The following is a 13,699-nucleotide window of genomic DNA, read 5'->3' as shown; positions in this document are numbered from 1 at the left end:
ATAGGAATTGGGTGTTATGTATGTAAATGCCCCAATCATTTAATTTTTAGGTGTTAATGAAAACTTATCTGGAATAAAAATAAATAAAAATGAAAACAAACAATCGAAGCGGTTCTTAAAGACAGAAATGGAGGAAATTGGCACAGAGATTAACAATGAAGGGATTGAAGGTGATGTCCGTCGACGGAGACCTGCGGCGGTTGATGGAGACGGTGAAGGGCAAGGAGGCCAGCCAGAACTGTGAAGGGTTGTCATTTTAATGGAAGTATTTTTTGTTTTTAATTTGATATTTTGGGTGCTATATAGCAAAGTTTAGGTGCCCAATATATAAATTTCAATGTTTTAGGTGTCATGTATGTAAATCCTCCGTATTTTTTATGGGATGTCGCTTTTTATAGTATAAAAAAGAAAGTCAAGGTGACAAAAATTGACCTGATATGTAACTCGATCGCGACTCCACTAGAAAAATTTGAGTTCTAGTTGACTTGAATATATTTAAGGCAGGGTTTGGGTTAGGAATCAGAACCAATATAATCTTTTAGGTGAGGTTTGAGATGTCCCGCTAATGTGAAATTGTCCCACTAACCCTAAAAGGACTCGCCAACTTGAAAGTGACACGAGATTGATCTCAATAGTTGTTATGCCCTTATGTTGTTAAACGGTTATGTTGGTCGGGTTCGGACCGATAGGCAGAACGTGGGCCAAGTTCAGGTTATGCTTTCTAACCTTTTTTTTTTTTAATTGGTCAGATCCCAAACCCAACTCACAAAATTGATTTAACACAAAAAAGTGAAAAAAACAAGATAATTTGATGAAGTGTTCTTAATTTATTTAATAGTTTACTATCAAATTAGACAGGCTATTTCCTTACTATTTACATCATGTGGTTTTAGCCATAGAGTTTACAAAAGTGTCAAATTAGTGTCCAGTTATTTTAAAATCAAGTCGTAATAGTTATTTGTGATGATTATTTAGAGCCAATTTAAAGAATCTCGTAATAGTTCTTTGTGATGATTATTTAGAGCCAATTTAAAGAATCTTAGAGAGATTATTTTGACTTTTTTGTAGACTCCAGGTCTAAAAAGACCATATAAGTAATTGTCAGCTATTATGGCACTTATTTATTTACGTCCAAACTTCGAGTGGTGTCTCATAGTTCCTTAAGGTGGTTGACTTGGCGACAATCAAGCTGTGGTAGCTTAAGTGCTTTTGGATGAGTTGCATGCTAAAATTGACGGGATGGATAGAATTACGTGCTTTTGGATGAGTTGCATGCTAAAATTACGTGCTTTTAGACAAGTTGCCTTAATCTTAGGCACTATTCGGGGCACTTGCAGCTGTTTGAAGAAGTAGCTGCAAGTTACTCAAGAAGAAGCTGTTGTTCAAAAAGTTTCAGTGACTACTAAAGAAAAAAAAAGGTTACCACAGATAGTTAGCTATGATGTGAAATACGATTTTTAGATGCAGTTTTTTAAGAACACAAGCAAAAATAATTTTACTAAACAAGAAAAAGTGTGGTGCGACACCCCTTCTCCGCTGCCCCACCACCCTAAGGTGCACCCTTAGTCTCCATAGGCGAGTTGATATGACCTTGGGCAAGCTATCACAAATTACGTTGAATTGCTAGCATAAGTGGGTTTGGCCTAATATTATTCGGTGGGTTGTGTTTGCTCGCTTGGTCAGCATCTTGGATTCATGCGAGATACGTGTACATTTTGTATTTCATTGTAAAAGGTGGATTTTGTGAGTATTAATGTTGCAGGCTTATAAGAAGACATTAGCATGTTCCATCCAGCATATCGAGCAAAGTATATGAGATTATAATATCATAGTTTTTATGCTAAATGTGATGGGGGCAAGAATGTGCATTTTAAATTAAAACTTTAGGGAAATTTACATACTTATCAGGCTAGCACCCAATTCTGATGTATTTACATATCTCATGTCTAAACTTTCATATTCACATACATAACATTTTGGTGCTTTAAACCTATTAATAAGAAGGTTTATTTCACTTTTAAAAAGTGATGATAGTATTATTTTTAATGTGATATTAATGATTCGAGCACGACACTACATTATAATTGTGTGCTATGTATGTAAATGCCCCTAAAATTATCTGTGCAAAATTTCTCTCATTAGATGAAAAGTAGGATGTGGGAACCGAGTTAATCTTGAACATAAATGGATAGCTTGGAGGAAATATTTTGGTTATTGGTTTGTTGAGTTGACGTTTGCAAGGATGAAGTGTTGAGATAAGGAAAAAATATTACGTCCCGATGGTAGTATTTAGGTGTTATCAGGAAATTTTGCGATGTTATTTTAATAAAATAACACCACAATAGTTAAAATGACATCTCAATACTACCTGATAACACTTAAATATTATCATTCACATATGTCAGGACTCTTCATGAATATTTTCTCAGAGATGAGACGCATAAGGTCTCCTTGTAAATCACCGTAGAATAACACTTAAATATTATCATTCACATATGAGACGCATAAGGTCTCCTTGTAAATCACCGTAGGTGTTGTCAGGAAATTTCATGAATATTTTCTCAGGATTTTAAATGTTAGCGCCATGAGTGAGCAAAAGGTCTCCTTGTAAATCACCGTAGGTTTTCAAGGAAGTTCCACTTTTGAGTAATTGATTGTTTATCAATATAAGATTAGTGTTGAGTTTCATTTGACAATGCCAATAGATTTATCATGCAAAAAATATAAATTGTGTGTGCTGTAAGAGCATAGATGGCTAAAGGTTTGCCAACTTTGCTAGCGATCCACACCTAGAACTCTAATATATTTACATACACCTTAAATTCTTACATATTTACATGCATACCCATCCAATATTTAACATCTTAACATCACAAACTTTTTTAAAATGAAATAAATCTTTTTATGCATATATTTTTATTACTACATATAAATAGTGGTTAAATTTTAAATTATTTCATGGCTTTTTAATTATTTATATTAAATAGTACTAAATATAAGAAAAATCCATTAATGTAGATTAAAATTTTAACATATCCCATACTAAACACTGCATGTGCATGTGCAACATCAATCAAACACAAATATAGAAGTCCCATAAAAGATTCTACACCCCAACTTTATTTAGCTTAATAGTACCACATTCCCTCCACAACTTAATATTTTATGTAAATTTTTGATGCATGATCGCATGCCATGCATTATCTCACCAATCATATCAATTTGCAACATAAACTAGATCATGAAAGTAAGTTTAAAAATAACATACCAAATGTACATAAGAGACGAGGCTACATTTAACTAATAAAAAAGCTACAAAATTTATATTAAATCGAACTATGAGACAACACTAAGGACACTGTCTCATTCCCAACGCACGACTAACTATTTACCTAATTATATAAATATAAAAAAAAATGTTATTATATTTAATACCCGGAATATATATATAATATATATTGGGAGAAATATAAAGGGAGTAGTGGCGCAGCACCAACCTCTCCGGCCAACCTCCACCGGCCGTCGGCGACCTCTAAGCACCAGATGGCAGTGAGCATTTCCCCACCTCTGCAAAAACATTTAAGAATCGTTTCAGAACTCTGGTACAACAATGGACGGTCAAGATGAACGCAGACATTCATGCATATTACTAATAAAACTTTACACGAAGCAATTCAATTTATTACTAGTATAGCACAGCATATTCTCGGCCCCACAATATACCAAATGGTCAAGTCGACCATGTGATTGATGATAAGTTAAAAAAAATAAAAAATAAATAAAATAATTGCTATTATATTAATAAAATAGAAAATTCATAAATTTACAAAAAAAAAAATTACATTATTAAACACTTCATCTGTATGTTTCTTCCTACTGTTCTACATGATAGAATATTAAACTTGGAATATCTCCAATAAAAAAAAAAAAGACAAAGAAGGATAAAAATGGCAGGGCCCCCTGTTTTGGCCCTACTGTTTCGAATGCAAATTGTCAAATTGAAGGGTATTAAAACGCAAAAGAAATAGAAAAAAATTGATTTTTTTTTTTTTAAGACTGCAAGAAACTTTTTTTGAACATTAAATTAGATGTTCCGCGAAAGAAAATGTTAAATTGTCAGATTATGAGAGCTAAATCGAAAAAAATAGAAAAAAAACACCCGCCATTAATGCAGAGGAAAAGCAGCACGAAAGTGGGTTCGAAGGAGGGAGACGACGAGTCACATCGCATCGTTCCGCGAGTACTCTCTCCCCGTGATTGGAAAAGATTCCATCAATCACAGCCTTCCATTTCTCAACGGACAAATCACTCAGAGCCGTTCAATTTCCCACAGAAGTAAAAAAAAACAAGCAAGTTCGCCGGAAAACTTACTCGGCGGCTGAGAGACAACGTAGGCCGCTCCGGCGAAGTCGCAAGATTCTGTAGCTCTTCCACTTTTCTGATAGTAACTGTTAAAAGCGTAACTGGAATGAGCTTCCACAGTGTTCGGATCATAACATTCCGCTCCCGGTTGAATCGAACGGCAATCCGCACCTCCTTCCCCGCACGCATAATCAAGCGCTGCTTGTAACCTCTCCCTCCCCACCGCTGCATTGGAAACACACCATTTCTCCCCCGTCTTCCCCTCCGCCGGCAACCCATTCCCACCGCTCCCACCGCTTCCACCGCTTCCACCGCTTCCCTTTCCCCTCTCCTCCTCCCATCTCAATCCTCCATCATTCAGCGAAAGCTCAATGTCATACACCTTCTCTTCATTCGGGTAAAACAACCCATAGTTTCTCTCCGAGGTCGGCCCTGGTTTCTGGTTCTCGTTAAACAGAGCAAATAGGTAAACGCCCATGTCCGCCTTGGGACGCAGCGGCGTTCCGGCATTGCCGGTAAGAACTCGACGAACGAGATTTCCGTTGTACGCCGCCGCATTAGCAGCGTCGGCTCCAATCTCCTTGGAATCGCCCTTCGACGGCCATCCTGTTTCTGATACAACTATTGGCACGTCGTCGTATTTGAGCAGCGACATTGCGGCAAATACGGCGTCAATTTGGGCGTCAAACAAACTCAAGTACTTCAACCCGTTGCCAGAATCTACGACGCCGGAATTTGGGCGGAATAGAGCGTAGTCGAGGGAGATGACGTCGGAATTAGCTTCGTAGGCGAAGAAAGGGTAAGCGTTCACCATTAAAGATGAGTTGGTTTGGCGGAGGAAATCGAGCATGGGGCGAATGACGGATTCGGCGAGTTCCGGGCGGAAGGATCCGGCGGAAGAAGGGTAGGAGGATTGGAGTGCGGTGAGGGCTATGGGGGAGGAGAGTTTGATATCGTTGTCTAGGTGGAGGCGAACGAGAGCGGACTGGAGGTTTCTCATGGCTGGTACGAGAAAGGAGGTGAGGTTGTGCGGGTCGACAAATACTTCATTGCCGACGGCGATGGTGCGGATGGTGGTGGAAGGGTGGAAGGCGGCGACGTTGCGTTGAATCCAGTAGAGTGCGAAGGAGGGGCGAGAGGCCGCGGCGGCGAGCTGCTCGTTGGGTAATGTGACCACCGCTTGTATGCCGGTGCCGGCGAGAGCTTTGAGTACGGCTGGATCGGCGTCGTACAGCTTTACCTGCGTTATTCCATGAGATTTTAGCAGTTCGACTACCTTTGTCGCCGGAGGTAGGTCGTTCGCCACTCGGCCGTAGTTAACTCCGATGAAACCGGCGTCTGGCAAGGATGCAGAAGACAAGGAGCGGACTTTAAAGTGAAAATGTGGTGTTGAGAATGAAAGGAGGGAGCTTTATGAATGAATGATTTTGACTTACCGGTTGTGAGGAAGGAGGCGGCGGAGAGTAGGAGAAGATAGGAAAATGCGATAGCTCCCATGGCGAAAAAGTTGCCGGAAAAAAGAGCTCCCTTCGGTTTTCTCCCTACGGTCATATGGAGGGAAAGGAGGAGAGCGGGGGGCAGTTATATTGCGTTAGTGGGCCTTAGGTTACGGTCATGGAGTAGTGGGTCGGCCCACTAATTTGGATTTTGGATCCCATACAACGTAGGGAACTATTGCATACTATAATCAAGAGCTTCAGATGGATACACGTGTTTTAAACTCAATGGTTGTTTTCAGTGTTCTGTGATCTGCCAATTACGTGCATCGAGAAATGGGGTTTGGGTGGGACCCACGCGGGTACTCGACCGTTCGCCGAACGGATCGGAGAGTGGGGGTTAAGAAAATGAGAGATTTAAGCAAGTTGATTAGTCGACTAGACTGATTAATCGGTTGACTAAACGTAATTAAGGGAACAGTTGGCGTTATCTTATTGGGCTTTGAGAATTGGCAGATGAGCTGTAAGGGAAGGCAAGTTTTTGACGGCTAGTAAACGGTAACGATGTTATGACGTCGTCATGTATTTATTTCGTCCTAAGACGGTCCGCGGTAAACAATTACTGCTGTTAACTGTGCCATGTAACGGCTAGTTGACGGTAACTGCTGTTATTCCATAAGAATTCAGGATGCATACGTTGTATACATCTAAAAGATTTTATTTTATTTTATTTTTTAATGTATTTACATATGGGACACCCAAAGTTAGGATATTTACATTCATACCACTGGTGTCATAAATATACCCATAAAAAAGTCGATTAGATTCTTACATATAAAATAATATGTCTATTCCTAATTAAAAATATTATCACTACATTCAACGATCGATAATACACGTTTTCATGTACAGACAGAATGCTACAATTATAAACATTTAGATTTAAATGTTAGATATGTAAATACATAAAATTTGTGATATATGTATATAATTTTTTATATATTTTAATTATGATAGCACAGGATTTATATCATTGATTATTGATATTTATGAGGGATGTTTTATTTAAAGTTCGGCTGTCGCCCGTCCTCAATACCTTGTGTTAATATATTTAGCTCAATCAAAAATCTATACACTTGTGTGCGAAATTATAGTTGTATGTGTTTGAGAAAGGACAGCTCAATCAAACAGAGTTTAAGTTAAAAATCTATACACTTGGTGCGAAATTATAGTTGTATGTGTTTGAGAAAGGACTATGCATGGATAAGACGTAAGGATGAATAGATCTTAAAGGTCTCCAAGACCCATGAAATAGACCGAGAACAGTCGCCGAAGTGGTCAAAACACGCCACTTAGGTCAAACTAAAAATATACGTCGAAATGGTCAAACTAAGCCCAGAATCAAAGTGGTCTAGTTAACTCGATCATTACATAAAAGTAAATGTGTCCATTCATATTTATAGTGCCGCCTGACACCCACGTCAAAATCTTTTACCAAACTTTTCGAGGCATTTTGATTCTATGCTTTTATCCTAAAAGCAAAATCTCCCATGAATTGTATGAGCTCAGGATGAATGTGGCCCTACAGCTTAAAAAATCCAACAATATCTGTTAAAACTCAGAATAATGTGGTGGAATACTTAATATTTCATTGATATGAACGATGTTATAAATAACTCTTACAAGAATCTTGTAATAGGAAAAATAATAAAAAGAAATGATATGAAAAGAAGAGTATAACACCTGATATCTCCAATAATTAATTCATATTAATTATTAAGAGATATAAGAAATAAAGTAAAATAGGAAAACAAATTTCTCATTAATTCTAAAGAAATAATTTATTTACAGGAATAAATTATTTCCTATCACAACTCTAATTCTAAGGAAATAATTTATTTATAAGAATAAATTATTTACTATCATAACTCCTAACACTTCCCCTCAAGTTTGGAATGTATATTAATAATTCCTAACTTGCTGAGTAGTATCGAGAACTTAGAAGAGTTTAGTGGTTTTGTAAAAACGTCCGCTGACTATTTTAAAGTAGACACATGAGTCAATTTTATTATTCCTTTTTGAACTTTCTCCCGTATAATCTCGATGTGCTTTGTTCGCTCGTGGTATACCGAGTTCAAGGTGATGTGAAGTGCTGCTTGATTATCACAAAACAAATTGGCAAGATGTGAATGCATGATCCCCAAATCTTGCAGAATTGTTCTTAGCCAAATAATCTAGCAGCATGTAGTGGCCATTGACTGATATTCAGCTGCTGCACTAGAGCGTGATGCTGTGGTATGTTTCTTGGTTTTCCAAGAAATTAATGAACTTCCAAGGAAGATACAATACCCAATAACTGATCTTCGAGTGTCCCGACACCTAGCCCAATCTGCATCACAAAAGGCATTTAGTTGTGTTGAGCTTTCTGTTGAGAGGAAAATTCCTTGTCCTGTTGTTTGTTTTATGTAATGTAGAATGAGATGAACTGCTTCTAAGTGTGACACTCGTGATTTGTCCATAAATTGACTTAATACATGAACTGCATATGTCAAGTCAGGACATGTGATAGTCAAGTATATTAATCTCCCAACTAGACTTCGGTATGATGATGGATCACTGACATATTCTCCCTTTGATTTGTTAAGAGAGAAGTTTTGTTCCATCGGAAAAGTGGCTGGTTTTGCACCGATGTACCCAACGTCCTCGAGTATTTCAAGAGCATACTTTCGCTGTGAAAGCACAATACCCTTCTGAGATCGCTCAACCTCAATACCAATGAAATATTTCAATTGTTCAAGATCCTTTAATTTGAATTGGTTCTTCAAGAATATTTTGACATGTTCAATTTCTTGTAAGTCGTTTCCTGTAATGATGACATCATCTACATATATAAGAAGGGCGATGAATTTACCATTCTGGGATCGGACGAACAAAGAATAGTCTGCCTTTGACTGCATAAAATTAGCTTGCTTTAGAGCTGTGGAAAGCTTGATGAACCATTGTCGTGAAGCTTGTTTGAAACCATATAATGATTTGTGGAGTTTACAAACTCGAGTCTCCCCCTATGGTCCGAGGCCAGGAGGTAGTGAAATATATACGTCTTCGTCGAGGTCCCCATGCAAGAAAGCATTGTTGACATCTAGTCGGTGAAGATGTTATTGCTTGGTTGAAGCTAACGCAAGAAGTAGGTGAACAGTTACAAGCTTTGCTACAGGGGCAAAAGTTTCCTGGTAATCTAGCCCTTCAATTTGATTATACCCTTTTGCCACTAATCTGGTCTTGTAGCATTCAATTGTCCCATCTGCATGAAGTTTGATTTTGTATACCCTTTGCATCCAATTGGTCTCTTTCCAGGCGAAAATGGTACAAGGGACCATGTGCCATTGACGTTGAGTGCATTAAGTTCTTCTCGCATAGCAACCTGCCACTTTGGATTATGAGCGGCTTCTACAAAGGTGCTTGGCTCCTTTTCATTTGAAAGGGCGGTGGTAAAAACACAATATTTAGGTGACAATCTAGCATATGACAAGACGTCAGTTAATGGATAAAAGTTACCTGTGGTTTTGACCAACACAGAGTTCGATGTTAGAGGTTGTCTTGAGGGAAGAGAAATACCAACATGATACTCACGCAAATAGCTAGGCATTTTTGTTGTTCTTATTAGTCGCGGTGGTGATATTTGTTGGTCTAGAGTTGCAGGTTGTTCTGAGAATAAATTTGAAGGTGAAATAGTCTCTTGAGAGAGAATTTCATTGTCTTGAGAAGATAGAATATTTTCTTGAGGTAATTCATCGAATGAAGACATGTCGGTGTGGGTGGTAAAGTGTGAAATTGAGTCCTTATCTGTAGCGAAAGAAGGAGAAGGAAAAGTGTTTTCATGGAAACAAACATCGCTTGATACAAAAACCTTCCCAGTTGAAAGGTTATAGACTCTATAGCCCTTTTGCATATATGGATACCTTAAGAAAAGACATCGAATGACTCTGGGATCAAACTTGTTTAGTCGCTGATGATGTGTCGAGGCAAAACAAAGACACTCAAACACGCACAAATGATCATATGTGGGTTTTGTTTGGAAGAGCATTTCAGAAGGAGTCTTTCCTTGGAGAAGGGGTATTGGTGTTCGGTTGATTAGGTAGGTGACAATTAGGATTGCATCTCCCCAAAATTTTTTGGGTAAATTAGCTTGAAAAAATAAGGCTTGGGCTATTTTGAGTAAGTGACGATGTTTTCTTTCGGCTACACCATTTTTGTTGTGGGTTGTGGAGTAGTGGAGACACAACTTGATTGGTGAATGATGACTTTGTCGAGATAGAGATTCCTCAATATGAATTCATGACCATTATCACTTCGAATGATTTTGACTTTTAGATTGAATTGCGTTTCAACGAGGTTTGTGAACTTGATGATGTATGAATGTGTATCTGATTTATGGTTCATCAAATAAGTCCATGTGCATCGAGTATAATCATCAACAATTGTGAGAAAATACCGCGCTCCTGTGATTGAAGGAACTTGGTATCCTCCCCAACTGTCAACATGAATTAATTCAAAAGGTGTTTCTAAGTTAATGGAACTTGTTTGAAAAGATAAACGAGTTTGCTTAGCCAATGAGCAAATTAAACAATAAAAAACATTACAAATTTTCTTGTCTATAATTGGAAAGGGAAGCAAGCTGGAAATTTTATTTGATGGGTGATCTAGACATTTATGCCAGAGATTTGGGGATTGTAAAGCAGCAACATTGCACTTGCTCTTTTGTTGAGTATCAAGGTAGTAGAGTCCTCTTTTAGTTCCTGTCCCAATCATCTTCCCCGATTGTTGGTCTTGTGGCACACAAGTGTGGTTATTAAAAAAGGCAAAACATTGTGAATCAAACACAAATTTGCTAATAGAAATCAGATTTAATTTGAAAGAGGGGACACATAAAACATTTTGTATAACAAAGTCAGCAAAATAGATGTTGCCTATGTGTGTGACAGTTGCAGTAGCTCCGTTAGGCAAGTGAACTTTTCGATTGATGATACTGGATTTTGTAGTAAGTATGTTGACTAAATATACTATGTGATCCGTGGCTCCTGTGTCTTCTGCAATTGAATTAAACAACCATTGACAAGGTTGTTGCAGCGCCTCCATTATTGAAGTTCTGCGGTGGACGTCTCTGGTGGTTCTTTGACGGTGTCGTTGACAAAACCTTATTTGTTTTTGATGTTGAGAGCCATCAACATGGCACGACTCCAGGAATTGTAGTTTTCTCCATTCAGCGGTTGCGTAACAAGCACGAGACCGGGTTGATCTGAGTAGTGGAGATAAAAGGGGTCGTTCGGATTATCGAATTTGCAAGATTCAGGCTTTGCTGAATTTTATGCCATGTGTTTTGACTTTGAAAGAAGATAAATGGGGTTTTGGCAGGGAAGAGGAGATGGTAAGACTTAGAATCGTGTTTGCTCTGATACCATATTAAAACTCAGAATAATGTGGTAGAATACTCAATATTTCATTGATATGAACATAGTTATAAATAACCCTTTCAAGAATCTTGTAATAGGAAAAATAATAAAAGAAAATGATATAAAAAGAAAAGTATAACGTCTGAAATATCCAATAATTAATTCATATTAATTATTAGGAGATATAGAAAATAACGTAAAATAGTAAAACAAATATCTCATTAATTCTCAGAAAATAATTTATTTACATGAATAAATTATTTCCTATCATAACTCCTAACAATATATTTTTTAGTTCCCGTCCCAATCATCTTCCTCGATTGTTGGTCCTGTAGCACACTAGTGTGGTTATTAAAAAAGGCAAGACATTGTGAATCAAACACAAACTTGCTAATGGAAATAAAATTTAATTTGAAAGAGGGGACACAAAACATTTTGTATAATAAAGTCAACAAAATGGATGTTGCCTATGTGTGTGACAGTTACAGTAGCCCCGTTAGGCAATTGAACTTTTCAATTGATGACACTGGATTTTATAGTAAGTAGGTTGACTGAATATACTATGTGATCTGTGGCTCCTGTGTCTTCTGCAATTGAATTAAACAACCATGCCTTGACAAGGTTGTTGCAGCGCCTCCATTGTTGAAGTTCTGCGGTGGACGTGTCTGGTGGTTCTTTGACGGTGTCATTGAAAAAACCTTATTTGTTTTTTATGTTGAGAGCCATCAACATGACACGACTCCAGGAATTGTAGTTTTCTCCATTTAGCGGCTGCGTAACAAGCACGAGACCGGGTTGATTTGAGTAGTGGAGATAAAAGGGGTCGTTCGGATTATTGAATTTGCTAGATTCAAGCTTTGCTGAATTTTGTGTTTTGTATGCCATGTGTTTTGGCTTAGAAAGAAGATAAATGAGGTTTTGGCAGGGAAGAGGAGATGGTAAGACTTAGAATCGTGTTTGCTCTGATACCATGTTAAAACTCAGAATAATGTGGTAGAATATTCAATATTTCATTGATATGAACAGAGTTATAAATAACCCTTTCAAGAATCTTGTAATAGGAAAAATAATAAAAGAAAATGATATAAAAGGAAAAATATAACGTCTGATATCTTCAATAATTAATTCATATTAATTATTATGAGATATAGAAACTAACGTAAAATAGTAAAACAAATATCTCATTAATTCTAAGAAAATAATTTATTTACATGAATCAATTATTTCCTATCATAACTCCTAACAATATAAAAAAAATAATCGGCTCTCTTAAAATATGATTTAAAAAAAGTAATAATATAGGTATTAATCAACAGCATATAAATCTTAATTAATTTATTAATTTGGTCAAAATGAGTATTAATGAAGTAGTGCACACATCGTGGCTAGAATACGTGGCACGGCAGAAGTTAGCGACAATAACTACAGTTTACAATGTATTTAAAATTCAATCAAACTTAAATGAGTCTGAAATACACTACAAATGAATTAAAGACTAAATCGTTTCATTTAGCATTCCACATATCTTTTTGAGGATAAAACCTGATAACAATGCTAAGCCACAAATATGGTTGTCGGGAAAGATCAATGGTGGCTCAAATATTAAATTCACTTTTAACTCAGATTTAAATAAATGAGCTAACCAATCAACCAAGCTAAGAAGAGGATCGATCTAACTATGAATGGAACGTATGAATGTATGTGTATATTTATATTTGTACACACAAGAACTACCAGTAAAAATCTCAAAGAGAACGAATAACTGAGAATACAAAGCTTCCCTCAGAAGCAAGCGATCGACTAATCAAACGCCAAGCATGAGAAGCCATATCTCTAAACTTGGTATAGGTTAAAGCCCCGGAGATGGTTCCCCACTCGGCAACGATAAGATTCACTAAGGGTGAGGCGAAAATAATCTCGGCAACGAGTCTCGTCGGATACCCCACATCTGCAGCGACAAGATTCGTCTAAGACCTTGCGAGAGGGGAGATCAAGACCTTGCGAAAGGGGAGATTCGACCGAGATTACTAACTAACTAGAAATACAAGACACTGGATCTGTAAGACTTAAGCTAAACAGCAAGTGAGTCACCACTCACCCGACGCAACAAATCGACCAATCAGTCGATCGACCGACCGAAGCCATAGATCTCGCAGAGACTATCAGCCATACCTCTTGACAAAATGGACGACCATATTCAAACAAACCGATTACACCCTCTCGGCATATACGAATTTCAAACGATCGATTGATATGATCGGTCACTTGCCGACATTCATTTAAACTCAGAAGTCATTGTAAACTGTTATTCTTTGTCAATATTATGACGAGTACTAATTGAAATTACACATTAAATTAAAGGTGGTTACCATAACGGTTCCCACATTCCTTAATTGTACTGATTACACATCTTTAAATAGGCGGTCTCAAGAAGAATAAAGACTGGCTTTT

The 13,699-nt window shown here is 37.4% G+C and overlaps 2 protein-coding genes across 2 annotated transcripts in view; both read right to left on the bottom strand.

The window, feature by feature from the left end:
• Positions 1 to 3,217: 3,217 nt before the first annotated feature.
• Positions 3,218 to 5,925, bottom strand: LOC110024644 (glucan endo-1,3-beta-glucosidase 11-like). Its single transcript, XM_020724732.1, has 3 exons — positions 5,799 to 5,925; positions 4,372 to 5,700; positions 3,218 to 3,567 (listed from the first exon to the last, which is right to left on the bottom strand). The coding sequence occupies exons 1-3, from the start codon at positions 5,911 to 5,913 to the stop codon at positions 3,533 to 3,535; spliced, it is 1,479 nt and encodes a 492-aa protein (XP_020580391.1). The 5' UTR covers positions 5,914 to 5,925; the 3' UTR covers positions 3,218 to 3,532.
• Positions 5,926 to 7,366: 1,441 nt separating this feature from the next.
• The window catches only part of LOC110024650 (50S ribosomal protein L10, chloroplastic-like), a 30,724-nt gene continuing 24,391 nt past the window's right edge, over positions 7,367 to 13,699 (bottom strand). Inside the window, exon 2 of the mRNA XM_020724762.1 lies at positions 7,367 to 7,386. The gene's annotated coding sequence lies outside the window, so the exon portion shown is untranslated. The remainder of the gene's footprint in view (positions 7,387 to 13,699) is intronic.

The sequence above is a fragment of the Phalaenopsis equestris genome, unplaced genomic scaffold (assembly GCF_001263595.1).
Source record: "Phalaenopsis equestris unplaced genomic scaffold, ASM126359v1 Scaffold000002, whole genome shotgun sequence".
Taxonomy (NCBI): Eukaryota; Viridiplantae; Streptophyta; class Magnoliopsida; order Asparagales; family Orchidaceae; genus Phalaenopsis; species Phalaenopsis equestris.
The sequence above is the reverse complement of the archived record's forward strand: the minus strand, read 5'-3'. Positions and strand labels throughout refer to the sequence as shown.

Bases quoted from the DNA above. Each gene is read 5' to 3' on its own strand.
- LOC110024644 (XM_020724732.1), bottom strand. From the start codon at position 5,913: ATGACCGTAGGGAGAAAACCGAAGGGAGCTCTTTTTTCCGGCAACTTT. The intron at 5,701-5,798 runs GTAAGTCAAAAT...CATCCTTGCCAG, and splicing joins CGCCTCCTTCCTCACAACCG to ACGCCGGTTTCATCGGAGTT. The intron at 3,568-4,371 runs GTAAGTTTTCCG...ATGTTTTTGCAG, and splicing joins CGTTGTCTCTCAGCCGCCGA to AGGTGGGGAAATGCTCACTG.